Raw genomic sequence first — 24,549 nt, 5'->3', positions numbered from 1 at the left:
TACAGTAGAAAAGAGGAAGGCTTGAGATGCTCTGTTATCTTCTGGCACAGTTATTGCCATGGTGATTGTTGCTCTGCAGGAGAAAATGATGCATTCCTCTATAATATGCCTATATGGCATTGGTGTTTTGGCAGCCCACTGTCCTGGAGCTGTTGGAGAATGGAGGCCTTTTGTCTCTCAAGTCCTGGAGGTACTCAACCATCAAGCTCGTCCTTATCCCCAAAGGATACGCTCTGCAACAAGCTGTGCCATTCTGTTTTGTGGAAATGAGCAGCCATTACTCACCTAATGGGCAAAACTCTTTTGCACATTATTGAGTTCCTATTATATAAGGCCCTTCTGTGGAAATCCCCCAGACCAGTGGGCCAGACCTTTGGTGAGGAAGAGGCTTGTGTTAGCTCCTTATCCCCCACTCCCTTTTTAAGCACCATTATTTAAAAATGAGCATGATAAACCAAAGGATCAAGTTAAAAAGAAAACAAAGTACATCCTGCCCCTGGTATCTTCATAATGACTAAAACATGTACTGCGCCTGTTAGCAAACTATTATGACATATGACTAATTAACAATACTATGTTTATACAATCAACCCCTTATTTTTTATCATTATCTTCCCTCTTCCCTCTATGTACTGCTACTTCGGTGACTGTCCTTGGAACAGTTTGGCTGGTCATGTGCCCAGATGGCACCAAGTGGACAAGTGGATCAAGGGCAGTTTTCTAAAAATGTGTGTGGGGAGGGTACAGGGGGTGAACTAGGAGCCAGCCAGCATGAGCACCGTGCTACTTGTGTGCTGGCACTGAGTTCCTAAGTGCCAGTTCTGTCTGTCGTTGAAACTGCTCTGACATGAGGGTAGTCTCTTCTTTGGCCGGCTCTCTAAACCCTGTGTGTACTCTACACCATAATGGGTTATGAATAACCTGGTTATTTTTTATATTCATGTTTTTTTGTTTTGGTTTCCATTTTGCATAAAGAAAAGGGGATCTTTACTCCCTTTAAATTCCAGGTCCAGTCACATTCCATGCCCAGTACAGAATTGTGAAGGAGGCAACGCCGAGTGAGGGAATTAGGAACAGTTTTAGTAGGCAGTTATGTGCTGGGTTTTTAAAAGATTCTAGAGAGTAAGCAGAGACAGAGAGAAGGGGAGCGGTATGTGAGTGGCAAGATGTAAAAAAGAGATGAGAGCAGATGTAGAGGATGCCAGGGCCTGCTGAGGTGGCTTGTGAGGAGAAGAGCTACTGGGAGTCTTTTAGTGTTGAGAGTGGGTAGTAGGGAGTCTTTTAGTGTTGAGAGTGGGTAGTAGAAAGGTAATAACGAGATATTAAACAACTGTACTCTAATAAGTAAATGAAGACCAAGAGAAAAAGGGGACTAAATATATGAAAATAACCTGGAGCAGCCAGTAGGTGGAGAAGGTTATAAACTAGAGTCTAGAGAAGTGTTGGTAAGAGTACACATAGTCAAAAATCTAAGTACACCATTTATATGTAGGTTTTTTTTCCCCCTCCTTTAACATTTAACTCCATCTAGCATCTTTTTTGTTTAATTTTTATTTTAATGGAATTGGTAGAAAGAACACTAAATGGGAGATCAGGTTTTAGTCCCAGCTTAATCACTAGCTAGTTTGGGGGAGGGAAGGTTTTCTTTTCTAAAAATGAAGGTGGCACAGTGGTTAAGAGATTCACTGCTAACCAAAAGGTCACCAGGTTGAATACACCAGCTGCTCCTTGGAAACCCTATTGGGTAGTTCTACTCTGTCCTATAGGATCGCCGTGAGTTGGAATCGACTTGATGGCAATGAGGTTTTTTTTTTTTTTTTTGTCCTTTCTAGGTCTAAAAATTTATAACCAGCTATATCAAAGCCTCACAGACTTAGAACTATCATCACAGCAGGTCAGAAGACAGAAGAGAATGCATGTGTAGTGGTGTACAGGACACAGAACAGTTTGATGTAATGAGTGCAAAGTCAGGGTGCCAATGAAAGGAAAAAGCATTATTTCACAGGATATTTGGGACATTCTCTCTTGCAGAGAAATTGTGGTCTCTGATGTCATGGGCTTGCGAGAGCCAAGTTTAAGGTTGCTTTGTTCATTTTAACTGCCTGTTAAACTCCTTCCAGAGACAATTACTACTTCCAGGTGAGAAAACACTGGTCTGATGTAAATTATCAGGGGCAGAATGCAAGTCCCCCTTGGTAGTGACTATTAGAAAACTGTAGTTCTGGACTCTTTTCAATACCTTTTGGCTCCGCCAATGTCTGTGGCAGTTGGGACACAGGTTGCTTCTTGGTCTGTGCCAGAAGTGCTCTCCTCCTCCCCTCATATTTATCACTTTGTCATCCCTGACTCTGAGTCCCAGAGATCAAGACTAGCTTTAGTCCAACAGCGGAGCAATAAATCATTGCTCCCACTTCCTTTTCTCCAGGTTTCCTGCCCCTTAATTACCACGTAGTCATTGCTGAGGCTGCATCTCTGTGTTGTGTGTGCTGGGGACAAAAAGCCCATGTTGACTGGATGTGTGCAAAAGCTGTTTTGTCTGCAGGCATCACATTTTACAGAGTGCTACTTGTTCTACCCATCCCCTTCTTTTGTCTTTTGTGAGTTGATTGAGTTTGATTGTCAGGTGTTTTACCATTAACGGGACTTGTCTAAGCTTGTGATTAGGGAGTGGGTAGGCAGCCATTAAATTACTCCGCAAGGTGATCTTCATTAAGGAAGGAGGCTTGGGCTGGGGTTACTCATATTTATGTGGATTTTTGCTAGTGCTCCCTTGGGTTCCCTAACTAAGCTCCTAGCAGGAGCTAAACAGCTTGTGTGATCCAAAATGTGTTCCCATGGAGCTTTTTTTTGGGTCCAGTCCAACAGATCATTTGTTAACGGACAACATCAAAAGGGCCAGCTGCCTATCACTTAACTTGCCATGATGGGACACTAGAGAACTAAAGTCAGGGCAGGGGTGAAGCGTTCACGTGAGGATGTCTGCCTCCTTCATCCCTAGGAAAGCTTTTTGCTATTTGAGGGGAGAGATTCAGGCTTTAGAAATGGAATGTACTTGCCAGGCTCTTGTACTTTCCTTGCCTGCTGTTTCTTTTCTGTACCTGTGCTTTGAGAGGCTGGAGAGTGAGGGCTGTTGTGTGGCAGGCAGCAAGTATCTGGAGAGTCTTACTCCTACTCATCATTCCCTGCTGTTCCAAATCAAAGCTCACATCTATACTCTAGTAATCTTCACACAAACCTCAGACAGCGTGGGGAAATGGTTATCATATCTACTGGTAGAGAAGCAGATATGATCTATCAAAGAAAAGGTCGGACATTTTCTTGGGTTCGTGGGAGGGAAGGATTGACGGGGAGAAGACAGAAGAACTACAGATTGCTTGCAGCTGCTCTTTATATTTTCCCATCAAGTTAGGAGAGCTGCACAATAAAAATTAAAAAAAAAAAAAAAAAAAAGGAGAGCTGGGTACAGAGACATTATTCAGAATGGGCACAGAAACAGGATTTATTTCATGGACAAATGTCCTAGGTAAAAGAGAACAAGGCACCTGGTAATTTCTGTTATGCCTAAAATTTATTTGCAGAAATGTCCTTAAAGCTGTACTGTTAACCTAAGGACTTGACAGTCAGTCTCTTTACTGAGATTGCTTGGGTTTCAGCAGTTTCTCCCCTTATTAAAAATTGCCAGGCAGAGAAGGGACCTTTCTGGTAAATATTGTCACTGTCGAGAAAGAACAGACAGAGCAAGCTGCACTTTTGTTTGAATAGCTAGAACAGTTAAGGGCTTTTTTCTCACTGTGAGCTTTCCTCCCATGCATAGCTGAAGCCCAGTTGTAGGTTGTCCAGTATAGCTGACGCATCTAGTGACCAGCTGGAATTGATAGATGGCCCTCTTGGCAATGATGTTTGAAATAGACACATGGATAAAACTTGGTAACATGAGATGCTAGCAGTCTAGGGTAGGAGGTGGACCCTCATTTTGACTTATAAATTGAGCAAATTTGATGGGGAAATCACCATGTGGGAGTAAATTTGGAACACTAAGATGTCAGTTTTATAGTCAAATTTCTGAGCTTAATTGCTATTTAAGAAGTAGCAAAAAGTAGATTTTAAAAAGTCCTTCTATGGGCAGATAAGCAGACAATTGCTTGGGAATTTGTCAGTGCTTTCTTCAAACATATCTACCTTACCTGCTTTTTTTTTTTCTTAATTTATTTCGTTGTTGGTGTTGAAACTATACTCAACAAAACATACACCAATTCAACTGTTTCTGTGTGTACAGTTCAGTGACATTGATGACATTCATCAGTTGTACAACCATTCTCATCCTCGATTTCTGAGTTGTTTTTCCTGCATTAACATAAAGTCACTGGCCCCTGAGGTTCCTGTCTAATCTTTCAAGTTGCTGTTGTCACTTTGATCCCATACAGATAGTTCTTAAAAGAGCATAATGCTCAAGGCAGACATTTTTACTAATTATTGTTTGGTTTTAAGAAGACTTCAGGGGATATTTTTGGTTTAAGTTTTAAAGATTATCTCAGGGCAGTAGTTTCAGCAGTTCACTCAGCCCCCTTGGCTCCGGGAAGTCTAGAGTCCGTAAAAATTTGGCGTTCTGTTCTGCATTTTCCCCCTTTTGATCAGGATTCTACTATAGAATCTTTGAACAAAATGTTCAGTAATGGTTGCCAGGCACCATCTAGTTCTTCGGGTCTCATGGCAAAGGAGGCAGTTGTTCATGGAGGCAATTAGCTACTCATTCCATATTCTCCTCCTCTTCCTGATTCTCCTTCTTCCTCTGTTGCTCCAGGCAAATGGAGACCAATTGTCATGCCTTGGATGGCTGCCTATAAGCTTCTAAGACCCCAGAAACTATACAATGAGCTAGAACCTTACCTACTTTTTAAAAGTCCCTGGCAGCTGATACTCATTTTAGCCCCGTCTGAATTTCTGTAGAACTAGTCTGCTTTCCTTTAGCCTTATTAATTATGCTTAAATAATTTGTCATTATCTTTTTTTTTTTAAGCCTTGATCAATTTGCTGAAGTTCCTTATGTCAAATGAGACCGTACTTTTGGCTAAACACAACATTTTTACATTAGCCCTTATGGTAAGTAATGAAAAAAAAAATTTCTTTCTCTGAAATAGGAACTGGTGGTCTGGGGATTAAGACACTAGGAGAACCAGGCCCATAGTTTCCTCTTGGATCAGAATCTCTAGACTGGTGCTCCCTACTCTCACCTGTGTCTTTGGCAAAACCTGGGACTCTTTCTCCTTTATAAGAGTGTGTTGTCTGGTAGGGGAGGATATAGATCAGATCTCTGTATGAATGGAGAGCCTTGGGCCCAGTTAAGAGACAGTACTATGCTACTATATATAGTCTCTATGTTGGTAAATAGCAAAGCCTCTATGAGATGTCCCAGTCATATGAGTGGTTGTACCATGGTTGCTCTTGGTGTCCTAGGGACATTACAGATGCCTGTTTATCTGGTTGATTATTTGGGGTAAAAGGAGGTCATTGTGCCTTTTAACTATCTTCTCAGGATAGTATCTAGTGGTGTCTTGGTAAATGTTCAGCAATTGGCTCTCTAGGTAGTGGGGGAGAAGCCCTGATTTATAGCATTTTTTACAAATTTCCATGGTATAACTACTTCCACCATGGCCAGTTTCAGGCTATCAGCATGACATCATTGAATGCAGATTTAGGGAGAGATGTGTAGTAGCACACCATTATATGGTATTCCCACCATGTAGATATGAGATGTAAATTAATATCAAGAACATAGATAATAGTAAAAGGTAAAAAATAATTGGAAAGTGATGAATTTTGAGTATTTACTTCTTTTAAGATAATTTATTTAACTGTAAGTTTATAGAAGTTGATTTTTAATAATAGTTGTGTTTAACAACCAGCTCACAAAAATCTTAAAAATTTAACGATCAGCTTTTGGAAGTCAGCAAGAGCTGGCTCCAGCATACCACTGATCATACCCTTCTGGCCTTCATAGCCTGATGCCTGTATATGGGGCTTTTGCTTCTTTTCCAGATCGTGAACCTATTTAATATGTTTATTACATACGGCGACACATTCTTGCCTACCCCCAGCAGCTATGACGAACTCTACTACGAGATTATCCGCATGCACCAGAGCTTTGACAACCTCTACTCCATGGGTAAGCCGTCTCTTCTTTTTACTCCATTCTCTCCTTCAACTGTCTGGTTTTTGACATGTAAGAGGAAAAAACTACAAAAGATTCTTCTTTAGTTGCTCTATGCATTTGCTTGGCATAGAAGCATAGTAGTCTTCTCAGGTATATATGGACCTCATTGCCTTTAGGAACTCGGATTTCATCTCAGTGGAAAGTCTGTTAGCAGCCTTATAGCCCTTTGTAGATGTGAGTGAAAGAGAGGTTTGTGGATTTAGTGAGTTATCGGTGAGATGGAAGTGAAATAGTGTTGGGAATTGACAGTGGCAAAAAGAGAAGCTTGGATCCCAAAGGTACCAAATTAGAAAAAAAAAAAAATTGTGTAATTTGAGAAGATACAGGATTTTAAGGAGTCTTAATGAACCTATGTATTTTTACAATAACTTATAAGAGGAAGTGGGCACTAGATAAAAATCTTTCTTGCAGACCTTTTGGTGATTGGCTCACTAAAAGTTTACTGTGCATCCGTAATGAGTATAACTTATTTCTGAAAGAAGCCATACACCCCCATAAGTTTGTGTAAAGAGCCAAGTCACTTCTACCATTGAGTGGTAAGGAAAGGTCCCTGTAGATTGAACAGAAATAGAAAGCCACTCAGTAAAACTGCTTTATTGAAAAAAAAAAAAAAGCAAAAAACTATCAGCTTTATTTAGGTATAATTGATATATAATAAATGGCACATGTTTAAAGAGCACAATTTGAAAAGTTTTGATGTATGTATGTACACCTGAAAATATAGTCAAGATAATGAGCACATTTATCACCTCCAGAAGTTTCCTTGTGTCCATTTAGAATGTCTCTCCTTGCACCCTTTCCCTGTCCTTGTCTGTGTCCCTGGACAACCCCTAATCTGCTTCCTGTCACCATAGATTACTTTGTTTTATTCCTTTTGATAAGACTACTGGTGAAAAATCTGCCTTATGCTTGGGACTGCCGTATAATAAGAAAAGTAGAGGGGACTAATAATGAATACCAAGAAAAAGAGAAGAAGTAAACAGTGGGAAAAAAAGGATTACCTGGGAGGAAAACTTTTAAGAGAACCACATATAGCTTGGCAGTATGATGTCTTAGGCATTGATGTAGGGGCTTGTGTTAGTAGGATGTTTCCAACTGCAAGTATCAGAAAACTCGGACTTAAACTATCTTAAACAACAAGAAAATTCTCTCACTTTACAAGAACTGTAAGGGAATGACAGTTCCAGAATGGTGTGATCACTTGCTCAGTAATGTCTGCAAGGACCCAAATTCTCTCTATTTCTCTGCTCTCTCATATACATTACATTGTAGTGGTGTTGGCATCATGTCAGCTCCCCTCAAGTTAGCAAGTTCCAGTTGTCATAGCACAACATATGTCTTTTTTTTTTTTTTTTTTTTTTAAAGAAATAAGAAGTCTTCTGTGAGAACCTCCAAATAGATTTCTTATTGGCCAAATACACTCAGTGTACCCTAGTGTGATGTCCTTCTGTTTGGCTTCACCGGTGTTTTCTGTGAATACAGAATTTTCCAAGGGTAAAGAGCTGTTCCAAAGGCTTTAAAAAAAAAACAACAAAAAAAACCTGTTGCCTTTGAGTCAATTCCTTCTCATAACAACCCTATGCGATAGAGTACAACTGCCTCATAGAGTTTCCTAGGCTGTAAATCTTTAGGAAGCAGACTGCCATATCTTTCTCCCATGGAGTGGCTGGTGGGTTCAAACCACCGACTTCTTGGTTAGCAGCTGAGCGCTTAGCCACTGCACCACCAGGGCTCCTTCAGAGGGTTTAGGACCCATCAAAAAGATGAATGAAGATAACTTTAGATAAGGAAAGGGAAGAGAGTTAGAGTGAGGGAGAATTTTATAAAAGTCTGATTACGTATTCAGCTGGGCCATGTACCCATTGTCGAATGAGATAAGCTTTTATAACTACAGCAACAAGGTAAGAAACGGTACCAGGGAATGCCCATACCTGCCAAGGAAATGAAAGGGTAACCAGGAGAGCACAAATATGAAAGTAAAAATTTCATTAACTGAAACATGACAAACAGGAAATAGCATGTTTTAGGTGTTCTTCATTTTGTATAAAGTGTGATCAAACTTCTGGTGGGAAAGACATTTAATTTTTTAGTCAGGTTTTTTTTTTTTTTTTTTTAATTTTGGTGGAAATATACACGGCAGAACCTACACCCATTTGATAGTTTCTATGTGTACAATTCATTACACGTAGAATGTGTAATGATGACACAACATTGGTTACATTCTTCATGTTGTGTCATCATTCTCATTATCTCTACCTGTATTGTTTCACCACCATTGATTTAGACTCACTACCCCCTTAACTTCTCGTCTGTGCTTTAGAGTTACTGTTGTCAATTTGATCTCATACAGATAATACCTTTTTTTTTTTAAGTTTCTTTTTTATTTTTTTTAACTTTTTATTGTGCTTTAAGTGAAAGTTTACAAATCAAGTCACTTTCTCATATAAAAATTTATATACACCTTGCTATATACTCCTAGTTGCTCTCCCCCTAATGAGACAGCACAGTCCTTTTCTCCACTCTGTATTTTCATGTCCATCTGGCCAGCTTCTGACCCCCTCTGCCCTCTCATCTCCCTTCCAGACAGGAGCTGCCCACATAGTCTTGTGTCTACTTGATCCAAGAAGCTCACTCCTCACCAGTACCATTTTCTGTCCCATAGTCCAGTCCAGTCCCTGTCTGAAGAGTTGGCTTTGGGAATGGTTCCTGTCTTGGGCTAACAGAAGGTCTGGGGACCATGACCTCCTGGGGCCTTCTAGTTCTCAGACCATTAAGTCTGGCCTTTTTACGAAAATTTGAGGTCTGCATCCCACTGCTGTCTTCCTGCCTCAGGGCTTCTCTGTTGTGTTCCCTGTCAGGGCAGTCATCGGTTGTAGCCGGGCACCATCTAGTTCGTCTGGTCTCAGGCTGATGTAGTCTCTGATTTATGTGGCCCTTTCTGTCTCTTGGGCTCGTAATGACCTTGTATCGTTGGTGTTCTTCATTCTCCTTTGCTCCAGGTGGGTTGAGACCAATTGATGCATCTTAGATGGCTGCTTGCTTGCATTTAAGATCCCAGTCTCCACTCTGCAAAGTAGGATGCAGAATGTTTTCTTAATAGGTTTTATTATGCCAGTTGACCTAGATGTCTCCTGAAACCATGGTCCCCAAACCCCCGCTCCAACTATGCTGGCCTTTTCTGTAATTTTATTGTTAATCTTCTGAATGTCTGATTGCTGTCTATGGATTTTTCCAGTTCATTAAATTTTTCGTTATGTTCCTGAATAGCCTTTTTAATTTCTTCAACTGCTTTATCTGTGTGTTCCTTGGCTTGTTCTGCGTATTGCCTGATCTCTTTCCTGATCTCGTTCCTAATGTCTTGAAGAGGTCTGTATATTAATCTTTTGTATTCTGGATCTGGTAATTCCAGGAAGGCACCTTCACCCAGAAGATCATTTGATCCTTTATTTTGAGAACTTGTTGAAGCGATAATAGTCTGCTTCCTTATGTGATTTGATATAGACTGTTGTCTCCGAGCCATCTATAAGTTATTGTATTAATTTATTTTGTGTTTGCTTACTATATCTTAGCTTCTTGCTTTGTTTTGTCTTGATATGCCCAAATAGGTTGCTTGAGTGAGCTAGCTTGATTATTTTTGCTTTCGAAGTGCTAACGTCCTGTCACCAGTTGGCTAGAGCTGTTACCAGGTATGTGAACCTAGAAGCCCATTCACTTTGCCTGTATGGATTCAGCTCAAGTGTCCAGGTAGTTCCTCATCAAGTGTGTGGTACAGACTCTGTCCTCAGTCTTAGAGGGGCAAGGGTGTTTGGTGTGGGTACTGGTATCTGGTTGCAGCAGGGGGTCACACTCTGAACAAGGCAGGGTGCTGACAACCATCCCCTGAGTGACTGTGAGGAAATCGCGTCCCTGTTCCCTAGACAACACAGGTGGGTGGGTTCTACATATGGACCATGGGCACCCAATGCTTTTGGTTGTAAGGGCTGGGAAGTACCAGTTATCCTTGGACGCCTGTCACAGGTGGCTGGGTGAAGTGAGTGGAACCACCAGTCCTTAGCCCCATGATGTGGGTAGGTGAGGACTCTGTTTAATAGGGAAAGTGGTGTCAAACATCAAACACCCACCTCTCCACCACACAGCTGAAACAGTTGCAGTCAGCCACCAAGGGTCTATTCTCCTGAAATAGGTCCACACAGGTCCATGCAGCTGGGAAAGGTATTCAGAGCCCACAGACCATTTATGCCTGGACAACAGCCCCTTCTGTCCTGAGCTTCCCAGGTTAGTGGAGCTGGCAGATTATCTTTTCCCTCAACTGTGAATTTGTTCCTTCTCCAAGGCCAGGAGAATGGCTCAGGTCGCTCAGCAGAGCCTGTCTCAGGCCCAGGGAAATCGACAGCCACTGAAGCTGGCTTGCGGTAAAATATACACAAGTACTTAGCTTTTGCCGAGGGTAATTCAGGTTCGGCAACTACTCTCTGGTTTTGAACCATCTCTCCCTCCCCCGCTGCTCAGTCCATTTTCTAACTTTGCCTTTGATGTTCAGGGCTCCCAGCTTGTCATGAATATAATCGTTTCACTTGTTTTGTCAGGTCTTTGTTGTAAGAGGGATCACCAGAAGTGTCTGACTACGCCACCATCTTGGCCCTGCCCCCAGATTAATTCATTAAAAGAGCACAGTGCTCATGGTGAATATTCTTTATTAATTTAGCTGAACTATTGTTTAGTTTAAAGTTGACTTCAGGGGATAATTTCAGTTCATGGTATGAAGATTTTCTTAGAGCAGTAGATTTGGGGGTTCCTCCAGTCTCAGTCCCGCACGTGTCTGTCAGTGAGTGCTGGAGGTGCTCACTCGTCTATGCCAAGAAATATGGAAGACAGCTTCCTGGCCAACTGACTGGAAGAGATCCATATGTATGCCTATTCCCAAGAAAGGTGATCCAACTGAATGTGGAAATTACAGAACAATATCATTAATATCATATGCAAGCAAAATTTTGCTGAAGATCATTCAAAAACGGCTGCAGCAGTATATCAACAGGGAACTGCCAGAAATTCAGGCCAGATTCAGAAGAGGACGTGGAACCAGGGATATCATTGCTAATGTCAGATGGATCCTGGCTGAAAGCAGAGAATACCAGAAGGATGTTTACCTGTGTTTTATTGACTATGCAAAGGCATTTGACTGTGTGGATCATAACAAACTATGGATAACACTGCGAAGAATGGGAATTCCAGAACACTTTATTGTGCTCATGAGGAACCTTTACATACATCAAGACGCAGTTGTTCGGACAGAACAAGGGGATACTGATTGGTTTAAAGTCAGGAAAGGTGTGCGTCAGGGTTGTATTCTTTCACCACACCTATTCAACCTGTATGCTGAGCAAATAATCCGTGAAGCTGGACTATATGAAGAAGAACGGGGCATCAGGATTGGAGGAAGACTCATTAACAACCTGCAGATGACATGGCCTCGCTTGCTGAAAGTGAAGAGGACTTGAAGCACTTACTAATGAAGATCAAAGACCACAGCCTTCAGTATGGATTGCGCCTCAACATAAAGAAAACAAAAATCCTCACAACTGGACCAATGAGCAACATCATTATAAACGGAGAAAAGATTGAAGTTTCAAGGATTTTATTTTACTTGGATCCACAATCAACAGCCATGGAAGGAACAGTCAACAAATCAAAAAGACACATTGCATTGGGTAAATCTGCTGCAAAGGACCTCTTCAAAGTGTTGTAGAGCAAAGATGTCACCTTGAAGACTAAGGTGCTCCTGACCCAAGCCATGGTGTTTTCAATCGCATCATATGCATGTGAAAGCTGGACAATGAATAAGGAAGACCGAAGAAGAATTGATGCCTTTGAATTGTGGTGTGGATGAAGAATATTGAATATACCATGGACTGCCAAAAGAATGAACAAATCTGTCTCGGAAGAAGTACAACCAGTATGCTCCTTAGAAGCAAGGATGACAAGACTGCGTTTTACATACTTTGGACATGTTGTCAGGAGGGATCAGTCCCTGGAGAAGGACATCATGCTTGGAAGAGTACAGGGTCAGCGGAAAAGAGGAAGACCCTCAACGAGGTGGATTGACACAGTGGCTGCAACAATGAGCTCAAGCGTAACAACGATTGTAAGGATGGCTCAGGACCGGGCAGTGTTTCATTCTGTTGTCCATAGGGTCGCTATAACTCGACGGCACCTAACAACAACAACAACAACCAGTCTCAGTAGATCCTGTAAGTCTAGATTCTGTAAGAATTTGAAATTCTATTTTCACTTTTTTTCCCCTTTTGATCATGATTTATCTATTGGTTCCTTGATCAAATTGTTCAGTAATGGTAGCCTGGCACCATCCAGTTCTTCTGGTCTCATGGCAAAAGAGGCAGTAGTAGTTAATGGAGGCAGTATTACCTGCAGTCCAGTTCCTTCTCTGATCCTGGGCCTCCTTCCTCTGCTGCTCTCTAGGCAAATAGAGGCCAATTGTTATATCTTAGATGGCCACTTTATTGTGTTTTAGGTAAAAGTTTACACAGCAATTTAGTTGCCCATTCAACAATTCGTACGCAAATTGTTCTGTGACATTGGTTGCTATTCCTGCACTATGTCAGCACTCTTCCTATTTCCACCATGCCATCCCCATTTCCATCCCTCCAGTTTCCTTGGCTCTCCTTGTCTTCTCATCTTTGATTTTGGGCGAATGTTGCCTGTTTGATCTCATGTAGTTGCTTGTTCGAAGGAGCACATTCGTCATGGGTGTTATTCTTTATATCATAGGCCAATCTATTATTTGGCTGAAAGGTAACCTCTAGGAGTTTCTTCAGTTCCAGGTTAAAAGGGTATCTTACGGTGATAGTCTCAGGGTTCCTTCCGTCTCTATCAGTTTAGTAAGTCTGGTCTCTTTTATGAATTCGAGTTTTGTTCTGTACTTTTCTCCCATTCTAAGTGGGAGAATTATGTGTCCCTGGTCAGCAGTCAGTAGAGGTAGCTGGGCATCATCCAGTTCTTCTGGTCTCAGGCTAGAGGAGGCTGTGGTTCATGTGAGCCATTATTCCTATGGATTAATTGCTTCCTTGAATTTTTGATTTCCTTCACTCTCCTTTCTTTGCTCCAGATGATAGAATAGTTGTGTCTTAGATGACTGCTCTCACGCTTTTAAGACCCCAGATGCTGTTCACCAAACATTTTTTTTTTTCACTCTCCTTTCTTTGCTCCAGATGATAGAATAGTTGTGTCTTAGATGACTGCTCTCACGCTTTTAAGACCCCAGATGCTGTTCACCAAACTAGGATGTAGAACATTATCTTTATGAACTATGTTATGCCAGTTGACCTAGATGTCCCCTGAGACTGTGGTCCTTGGCCTTTAAGCCCAGTAACGCAGTCCCACGAGGTGTTTGGATATGCCTCAGAAGTTTCTATAACTGTACCCCTCATGTGCTCTCTTATATATATAAATATGTATGTAGCACATATAAATATGTATATATAGATGCCCACAACTGTACCTATATATGCACATGCTTGTACTCCCGTATGCCTCCCACACCTATATAGCATACATATCTATCTATGTAACCACTCACAAATTTTTGGTTGTTATTACTGTTGTTACAGAACTGTATATGTTATAGCTATGGTAAGCCGTAGTTGTCCTTTATTCTTGTGTACCTCTCAGGATCTTCATTTACTTTGGTCACGTTACGCTGACTTCTCTCATAATTGTGTATTGCCTTTTCCTTCACCAGAATTAACACATGTCTACTATCAGAGTAAGTGATTCTCCCTCCCTAACTTTACCTTTCATCCCTGGTAACCATCAAAGAATGTTGCTTTCTGTGTGTAAACCTATTCTTGACTTTTTATGAAAGTGGTATCATACAATATTTATCCTTTTGTGATTAACGTATTTCCCTCAGCATAATGTCCTCCAGATTGATTCCTGTTATGTTTCACAGACTTCTTTTGATTTTCTATCATTGTGTAGTATTCCATTGTGTGTATGTATCACATTTTGTTTTTCCATTCATCTGTTGAGGAACACTTAGGTTGTTTCTGCCTTTTTGCTATTGTGGATAGTGCTGCAATGAACATGGATGTGCGTTTGTCTGTTCATGTCACTGCTCTTATTTCCCTAGAATATATACCTAGGAGTGGGATTGCTGGATCGTATGTTAATTCTATTTCTAGCTTTTTGAGGAAGCACCGTACCATTTTCCATAGTGATTGTACCATTTCACTTGCAAACTTTTGAGACCCCAGGCTTAGTCAGGTTTTTTGAGGTATAATTTACATATAGTTAAATTTAGACTTTCTAAAGTACAGTTCGGAGTTTTGACAAATGCCTGTAATAGTATAATTAACACCAAAATCAAGAGATAGAAGTTTTATCACTCCAAAAATTTCCCTCATGTATCTGTGAGGTCGGCTCCTCCTCTGACTCTCAGCCCTTGGCAATAGTGTTCTATTTCCTGTCCCTATAGTTTTGCCTTTTCCAGAACGTCATATAAATGGAATCATATAGTGTATAGTCTTTGAGTCTGTCTTTCACATATGATACAATTGAAATTTATTAATGTTGCATGTATCAGTAGTTCATTCCCTCTTATTTCTGAGTAACATTTCATTGTATGACTATGCCACACTTGGTTTATCCAAGTGTCAATTGAAGGACATTTGGAAGATTTCCAATTTTTAGCAATATGCCAGTTGCTGTCAAGCCACTTCCAACTCATGGTGACCCCATATATGTCAGAGTAGAACTGTGCTCCATTGGGTTGTCAGTGGCCAATTTTTTAGCAGTAGGTAGCCAGACGTTTCTTTTAAGGCACCTCTGGGTAGACTTAAACCTCCAACCTTTTGTTTGGCAGCTGAGCACATTAACTATTCCCATCTAATTATAAATAAACCCCCTATAAATATTTTTTTTTATTAACTTTTATTGAGCTTCAAGTGAACGTTTACAAATCAAGTCAGACTGTCACATATAAGTTTATATACACCTTCCTCCGTACTCCCACTTGCTCTCCCCCTAATGAGTCAGCCCTTCCAGTCTCTCCTTTTGTGACAATTTTGCCAGTTTCCAACTGTCTCTATCCTCCCATCCCCCCTCCAGACAGGAGATGCCAACACAGTCTCAAGTGTCCACCTGATATAATTAGCTCACTCTTCATCAGCATCTCTTTCCTACCCACTGTCCAGTCCCTTTCATGTCTGATGAGTTGTCTTCGGGGATGGTTCCTGTCCTGTGCCAACAGAAGGTTTGGGGACCATGACCGCTGGGATCCCTCCAGTCTCAGTCAGACCGTTAAGTATGGTCTTTTTATGAGAATTTGGGGTCTGCATCCCACTGGTCTCCTGCTCCCTCAGGGGTTCTCTGTTGTGCTCCCTGTCAGGGCAGTCATCGATTGTGGCCGGGCACCAACTAGTTCTTCTGGTCTCAGGATGATGTAGGTCTCTGGTTCATGTGGCCCTTTGTGTCTCTTGGGCTCTTAGTTGTCGTGTGACCTTGGTGTTCTTCATTCTCCTTTGATCCAGGTGGGTTGAGACCAATTGATGCATCTTAGGTGACCGCTTGTTAGCATTTAAGACCCCAGATGCCACATTTCAAAGTGGGATGCAGAATGTTTTCATAATAGAATTATTTTGCCAATTGACTTAGAAGTCCCCTTAAACCATGTTCCCTAAACCTCCACCCTTGCTCCGCTGACCTTTGAAGCATTCAGTTTATCCCGGAAACTTCTTTGCTTTTGGCCCAGTCCAGTTGAGGTGACCTTCCATGTATTGAGTATCGTCCTTCCCTTCACCTAAAGCAGTTCTTATCTACTAACTATTCAGTAAATAACCCTCTCCCACCCTCCCTCCCTCCCCCTCCTCGTAACCACAAAAGTATGTGTTCTTCTCAGTTTATACTATTTCTCAAGATCTTATAATAGTGGTCTTATACAATATTTGTCCTTTTGCCTCTGACTAATTTCGCTCAGCATAATGCCTTCCAGGTTCCTCCATGTTATGAAATGCTTCATAGATTCGTCACTGTTCTTTATCAATGCGTAGTATTCCATTGTGTGAATATACCACAATTTATTTAACCATTCATCCGTTGATGGACACCTTGGTTGCTTCCAGCTTTTTGCTATTGTAAACAGAGCTGCAATAAACATGGGTGTGCATATATCTGTTTGTGTGAAGGCTTTTATTTCTCTAGGGTATATTCCAAGGAGTGGGATTTCTGGGTTGTATGGTAGTTCTATTTCTAACTGTTTAAGATAACGCCAGATAGATTTCCAAAGTGGTTGTACCATTTTACATTTCCACCAGCAGTGTATAAGAGTTCCGGACCCCCTATAAATATTCTTGAAGAGATTTTTATGTGAACATAACTTTTCCTTAAATTACATACCTAGAAATGAGAATTTTGGGTAATATGGTAAGTGTATGTTTAATTTCATAAGAAAACACCTAACTGTTTTCCAAAGTGAATGTCCTATTTTATATTCCTTCCAGCAAAGTATGTAAGGTATGGTTGCTCCATATGCTAGTCAACACTTCATAATGTTCTTTTTTTTTTTGGCCATTCTTATAGGTATATAGTGATGTTTCGTTGTGGTTTTAATTCCCTGATGAATAATGATATTAAGTATCTTTTCTTGTCCTTATTTGCCGCGTATGTATCCTTTTTAGTAAAGTGTCTGTTCAGATATTTTGCCCATTAAAACAAAACAAGTAAACTTGAGACTTTATTTGGATTTTACTTTTCTATTAATGTCCCGTTTTCATTCCAGAATTCCATCCAGGATACCACGTTATATTTAGTCTTCATGTCTCCTTAGTCTTCTCTGCTCTCTGAAGGTTTCTTAGTGTTTTCTTGTTTTTCATGACCTTGAACTTTTGAGAAGAGAATTTGGGTTTGTTGTTTTACTCATGGTTAGCCTAGGGGTAGAGTTCTTCTAATTCAAAATTGTTTTGGCTATTTTAGGTCCTTTATTTTTCTGTATGAATTTCCATATTTTTCCATATGCTTTTATCTTTAAAAAAAAGTTTACTAAAATTTTGATTTGGAATGTAATGAATCTATAGATCATATTTTGTAAAATTGGCACCTTCATAATAATACGTCCATGAACAGAGTGTATCTCTGTTTATTGAAGCCTTTTTTGATTTTTTATATCAATGTTTTGTAGGTTTCACCATGCAGATCTTGTTCATATTTTGTTATATTTATCCCCAAGTATGTCAAGTTTTGGTGCTACTGTAAATGGTAGTTTTAAAAATTTTCAGTTTTCAATTGTTCATTGCTCATACATAGAAACACTGTTGATTTTTTTAATTTGACCTTGTATCCTGTGACCTTGCTAAACACACTTGTTAGACTTAATAACTTTTTGTAGCTGTTTTGAGATCATCTATTTAGATAGTCATGTTGTCTGTGAATAAAACTCTTTTATTTCATTTCCAATGTGTATGCCTTTTCTTCTTTCTTTCTGTCTCTCTTACTTTCTTGCCATATTGCACAGGCTAGGACCCCCCAGAACTATGTTAAATTACAATGGTGAGAATGGACATACTTGACTTGTATCTGATCTTAAGGGAAAAGTGTCCTGTTTTTCACCATTAGCTGTAGATGTTTTGGAGATACTTTCTACCAGGTTCAAAAAAAAAAAAAAAAAAAAGGTTCCCCACATGCCTGTCAGTTTCAAGTATTGTGGTGGCTTGCATGTTGCTGTGATGCTGGAAGATATGCCACCAGTATTCAAATACCAGCAGGGTCACCCATGATGGACGGGTTTCAGCTGAGCTTCCAGACTAAATCAGACTAGGAAGAAGGACCTGGTGGTCTACTTCTGAAAAAAATGAGCCAGTGAAAACCTTATGAATAACAGCAGAACATTGTCTGATATAGTGCCAGAAGATGAGCTATCAGATTGGAAGTCCCTCAAAATATGACTGGGGAAGAGCTGCCTCCTCAAAGTATAGTCGATCTTAATGGCGTAGATGGAGTCAAGCTTTTGGGACCTTCGTTTGCTGGTGTGACATGACTCAAAATGAGAAGAAAGAGCTGCAAACATGCATTAATAATAGGAACATGAAATGTACAAAGTATGAGTCTAGGAAAATTGGATATCGTCAAAAATGAAACAGAATGCATGAACATTGATATCCTAGGCATTAGCGAGCAGAAATGGGCTAATGTTGGCCATTTTGAACTGGGCAATCATATGGTCTACTATGCCAGAAATGACAAATTGAAAAGAAATATCGTTGCATTCACTGTCGAAAAGAACATTTCAAGATCTGCCCTGAAGTACGGTGCTGTCAGTGATAGGATAATATCTATGGGCCTACAAGGACGACCATTTAATATGACTATTATTCAAATTTATGCAGCAACCACGAGGGCCAAACATGAAGAAATTGAAGATTTTTATAGGCTTTACAGTCTGAAACTGATCAAACATGCAATCAAGATGCATGGATAATTACTGGTGATTGGAATGTGAAAATTGGAAACAAAGAAGAAGGATCTGTAGTTGAAAAACATGGCCTTAGTGATAGAACCAATGCCGGAGATTGCAAGACAGAATTTTCTAAGACCAAAAACTTACTTATTCGCTGCAAATACCTTTTTTCAACAACATAAATGACTCTACACATGGACCTAGCTAGATAGAATACACAGGAATCAAATCAACAGCAGCTGTGGAAAGAGACGATGGAGAAACTCAATATCATCAGCCAGAGCAAGGCCAGGGACTGACTGCAGAACAGATCATCAGTTGCTCCTATACAATTTCAAGTTGAAGATGAAGAAAATTAGAATAAGTCCACAAGAGGCAAAGTATGACCTTGAGTATATCACACCTGAATTTAGAGACCATCTCAAGAATAGACTTGACGCTTTGTAATCTCTATGGAAGCCAACTGCTACATCTTTCTCCCTCGGAGTGGCTGGTGGGTTCAAACCACTGACCTTTCTGTTGGCAGCGGTGTGCTTAACCACTGTGCCATCGGGGTCCTTCTTTATTACTAGTTTTCAGTAATTTGATTATCACATGCCTTGGCATGATTTTTCTTTATGTTTACGCTGTTTGGGGTTCCTTAAGCTTCTTGGATCTGTGAATTCCTAGTTTTCATTAAATCGGAATTTTTTTTTTGGCTGATTTTTCTTCAAATACTTCTCTGTTCTCATTTCTCTGGTCTCATTTGGAATTTCAACCATATACACACGTGCACACACCTGGTAGACCTCTTGACAGTATCCTGCACGTCATTAAAGTTCTGTTATTATTATTATTTTTTGTTCTTCTCACTGTGCTTCATTTTGGATAATTTCAGCTCCTTGGTCTTCAAACTCACTGATGTTCTATAGTGCTAAATACGCTGTAATGTCAGTTTAGCCCATCCAGTGTGTGTGTGTGTGTGTGTGTGTGTGTGTGTGTTTCCATTTCAGAAGGTGTGTGTGTGTGTGTGTGTGTGTTTTTCCATTTCAGAAGGTTTTTCTTCCCTAGAATTTCTATTTGGAGTTTCTTTTTTAATATTCCCATTTCCTTCTTCATCATATTTATATTTTTCTCAGTCTTCCTGAGTATATGGCACATATTTATAACAGCCGTTTTAATGTCTTTGTCTGCCAGTTCAGCCTCTCTCTTCATGTCTTAGTCCGTTTCTATTAACTAATTTTTCTCCTACATATGGGTCATACTTTTCTTTGCATGCGACACGCCTAGTGATTATTAATTGGATTTTGAAATTGTGGGTGCTGGATTTTTTTTGTGTTTCTTTAAGTAATGTTGGACTTCGTTCTGGTATATGGTCATGTTGTATGGAATCTGGTTGACCCTCTCAGGTTTTGGTTTTAAGAGTTGTTAGAGCAGGTCCAGAGCAACCTTTAATCCAGGGCTAATTTGGCCACACTACTAATGCAGTGAAGGAGCCCTGGTGGTGCAGTAGTTAAATGCTCATCTGCTAACCAAAAGGTCAGTAGTTTGAACTCACCAGCCGCTCTGTGGAAGGAAGATGTGGCAGTCTGCTCCCGTAAAGATTTATAGCCTTGGAAACCCTATGGGGCAGTTCTACTCTGTCCTATAGGGTTGCTATGAGTCAGAATCGACTCGATGGCACACAACAACAGCGATAAAGAGAAAATACTAAAAACATCCAGAGAAGAAAGACACATAATATGCAAAGAACCAAAGATAAAAATGACGATAGACATTCGACTCAATGACATACAACAACAACAGTGAGAAAGAGAAAACCATCAAAATGTCCAAGTTTACTAATGCAGTACCATCTGCAGACTCTACCTGATACCCCCTCTATTAGCAGGTCTTTCTACTCTGGCTGGTAAAAAAGCTAATTATTTTAGTTGTGAAGCCCTGCATAAGTTCCACAGTTTGTTCTCCTTTCCAATTGTTACTTGCCCCCCTTTCCAGTGGCTCCTTACCCCCAACCTTGGGTAGTTTCCCATATGCACAGATCAGTGTACAGCAAAACACTTAAAGGCAGACCTCTGCAGATCTCCAGTGCTCCCTGTCAAAACCTCCTCTCCAGTACTCTGCCCCATAAATTTTAGATGCCTTGGCCTCTCCAAATGCTGATCTCTGTGTCCTCAACTTGGCAAGACTGCTGGGTTCTGTTTGAGTTCCTGCTCCTTGCAGTAACTTTTCCATGTAGTAAGCCGGGGTAATTGTACAGCCCACCTTGTTTGTTTTCTTTTTTTTCAGGGATCAGAGCCCTGAACTGCTTATTGTCCAATGTCTGATAACTGTTGTTTCATCTATTTTGTTCAGTTTTCTATTGTTTAAAGTAAGAGGGTAAATTCTGTCTTTGTCATTCCATCATGGCCTGAAGAGAAAGTATCACTGAAACGCGTTTATTAAAGGCATACACTTAACTTTCCTATGGCATTAATTTATGTAGTGAAGTCCACTGAATGGAAACATCCGCCACAGAAGGTACCCTGAACCGTAAATGACATCATGTTTTAAACTGTTTTTTCATTTAAAAAATAAAGATAATTACCAATACTAAAGAAAAAGCAGTGGGAAAAAACATAAAAATCTTATAATCTTCCCTTTCTCATACTACCACTGTTTTCATTGTATATTAGTCCATATGCTTGCATGTTTTTTCATAGTTGTAATCATAGTATCCTTCCATTTTGTGTTTTTTAACTTAGCATATCATAAAACATTTCCCCATTTTTCAGTAATTTTCTTGTTTCTTTTTTAATGACTGCATAGAAAAATATAGAATGTTATTTTTATGTATTATTTGCTACATAAATGATTGCTTTAGTTGGAGGCTTTTAGGGCATTTGGAAACAATTGTGTGTTTGAATTTGGTTGCTTAGAAAACAGTGTAAAAGCCTCTGGCATTTCCAAAGAAAATGCAGTGATGAGGTCATCTGGGTGCCTGTTCACTAAGGAACAAAGCTGACAGGATGTTACAGAGAAATAATCCATAGAGAGAGTTGAATGCCTCTCTGAATGTGTGGTAAGGGGAAAACACAGTTCAATTCTATAAATGTTTAGGTTTCTATCATTGGAGAACTTATGATCTAGTGGAGGATCTAGTGAAAAACTAGTGCTCCTAGAGAGATTTTACAATTGAGTTGAAAAAAAAAATGTCTGGCTCACTGAAACAATTTTGTCCATTACGTGAATAAATTTGCAGATACACTGGGCAAAGCCTGAGTTTAGACTGTAGAGCTCTAACTTGGAACTATACCAGATTCCCCTGCATTAAATCTTATAAATTAGAAAAGCAGCATTCTGATAATATGTTTTATTAAGGTTTCCATCTTCTCTTTCATAAAATTACATGAATTTATGAAAATGAGGCATTGTGAGAACAGACACAGAGCAGCCCAATGAGTTTTCTTTCCCCCATCACAGCCGTCGGCCCGCCCTCTGATGGAGCTGCAGCTGTTGTTCTTGTTGTCAGAGGAATACTGGATTAGGAGCAGATAGTGATGATGCTCAGATAGGAAGTTTCTATGCAAATCAGTCCCATATCTCTTAGTGTTATTTAGGGAATCTAGGTCCCATTCTCCTTCTTTTGAGAAAGTCTCAGGTATATTTGTTCATTTGTTTGGGAGGCAGTCTGTTTAAATTAATTATAGCTAATACTTATGTGGAGCCCTGGTGGCTCAGTAGTTAAGAGCTACAGCCGCTAACCAAAAGATCAGCAGTTAATCCACCAACTGCTCCTTGGAATCCCTTTGGGGCAGTTCTACTCTGTCCTGTAGGGTCCCTATGAGTTGGAATCGACTCAACAGTAACGAGTTTGGTTTGGTTTTTGGTCGCATAGCATCAGAGGGAGGCATGGTTTGCCCCCAGCCAAGGAGGCACTAGAGAAGGCCAGCTGTCAATGAGGCAGGGCTGGTGGGGGGCGGGGGGACTTAGAGATTGTCCCTGAGTATTTGTTACCCTCACTGTGCGTCTGTGTATCATTTACTGTATGCTCGGCACTGATCTGAGGACTTTATTAACTTACTTAATTCTCACAATTACTTCATGTAAGTGTTATTATTATTCTTCAGTAAGTGGCAGAGGCAGGACTTGTACCCTGAGGATTGGCTTTAGAGATCATGCTCTTAGCCACTACTCTACATTAAGTATAGGCTCTAAAGCTGTTCTCTTCAGGTTCAAATCCCAGCTCAGTCACTTACAACTTGTGTGAATGACCTCAATCAATTACTTGTCTCCTCTTTGTCTCGGTTTTCTCATCTGTATACTATTGTCTTAGTCATATAGTGCTGATATAACAGAAATACCACAAGTGGATGGCTTTAACAAAAAGAAATTTGTTTTCTCACAGTCTAGGAGGCTAGAAATTCGAATTCAGGATGCCAGCTCCAGGGGGTGTCTTTCTCTGTCAGCTCTGGAGTAAGATCCTTGTCATCAAGCTTCCCCAGTCGAGGAGCTTCTCAGCTCAAGGACCCTGGGTCCAAAGAATGCACTATTCTCCTAGTTCTTGTGTCTTGGTGGTATGAGGTCCGCCCTGTCTCTCTGCTTGCTTTTCTCTTTTATATCTCAAAAGAGAGATTGACTCAAGATACACCTAATCTGGTAGATTGAGTCCTGCCTCATTAACGTAACTGCCTCTAATCCTGCCTCATTAACATCATAGAGATAGAATTTACAACATACAGGAAAATCACATCAGATGACAAAATGGTGGACAGTTACTCAATACTGGGAATCATGGGCTAGCCAAGTTGATACACGTTTTTGAGGGGGACACAATTCAGTTCATAACAACTATATTGCAGATAACCTGAGTTTACCCAGTGCCTGGCACATAGTAAACTCTCTACATCTTCAGCTATTATTAGCTATTCATTCCTTAGGAAAACATAGAGTGCCCACCATGTGCTTGCTTTTTCAAGGAGCACTTGTGCTGTTTTGTCTCTTTTCTGAAATGGCACAGATACTTGCATGTGTGGTCCTGAAGCTTTATTTATTTCTGTCATCTCTCCTTCTATGGTTGAGTTGGGAAAAGACATAGAACTTGGCTGGAGAAGAGAAGATTCCTCTGTTGATAAATGCTGCAGGTCTTACAGTTAAGTCAGGGGAACTGAAACAGGTAATCCCTTGATTGAAGCTTGACCATCCATCCTGTCTCTGGAAAGGTTACTCATTCTATTTGACTGAGCTTGCACCTTTAGGGAAAAGATACACGGGGAGCAGGAGGGGACACCAACTCAGCCATCCAGCTCCACTAAATCAGCCCTAGCCCTTAGGGAAATGATAAATTTGCCAGCCAGTTTACCCCCACATCCCTACCTTAGTGTAGATTTTCAACAAGTAGAAAAACTTAACTGTGGAACCCTGTTAACAAACTGAACTGCACCCATTGCCATCGAATCAATTCTGACTCATAGTGACCCTGTAGGACAGAGTAGAACTGCCCCATAGGGTTTCTAAGGCTGTAATGTTTATGGAAGCAGACTGCCGTATCTTTCTCTTGCGGAGCTGCTGTTGGGTTCAAACTGCTGACCTTTCAGTTAGCAGCCGAGCACTTAACCACTGCACAACTAAGGTTCCTCATGGAACCCTATAAGTAGGGTGGGGAAAAAAAGAGTAGAGTAGTTTGATAGAAAGTAAAAAGAAGTTAGAGGAAAAGAACTCACAGTGAAAATAATTGAGAGAATCCTGTAAGCCCTTACATTTTCTCTAGACTGAGAATGTTTTTAACAGAAGATTGACACAGGATCTCTTTGGTTATTCTAATAGTGCCATTCTGAGATGGGGGGCTCTGGTGGCACAGTGGTTAAGTGTTCAGCTGCTAACCGAAAGGTCGACAGTTCGAATCCACCAAGCT

At 40.4% G+C, this 24,549-nt stretch overlaps 1 protein-coding gene across 2 annotated transcripts in view; it reads left to right on the top strand.

Annotated features, from left to right (window-relative positions):
* The window catches only part of ARMH3 (armadillo like helical domain containing 3), a 219,401-nt gene that overhangs the window by 91,938 nt on the left and 102,914 nt on the right, over positions 1-24,549 (top strand). For both annotated transcript variants that reach the window (XM_049855289.1, XM_049855291.1), the window contains exons 21-22: positions 5,018-5,100; positions 6,037-6,163. In XM_049855289.1, coding sequence (XP_049711246.1) covers positions 5,018-5,100; positions 6,037-6,163 — 210 coding nt within the window. The remainder of the gene's footprint in view (positions 1-5,017; positions 5,101-6,036; positions 6,164-24,549) is intronic.

The sequence above is a fragment of the Elephas maximus genome, chromosome 16 (assembly GCF_024166365.1).
Source record: "Elephas maximus indicus isolate mEleMax1 chromosome 16, mEleMax1 primary haplotype, whole genome shotgun sequence".
NCBI classification, from domain to species: domain Eukaryota; kingdom Metazoa; phylum Chordata; class Mammalia; order Proboscidea; family Elephantidae; genus Elephas; species Elephas maximus.
This window is presented reverse-complemented; position numbering and strand designations above follow the sequence as displayed.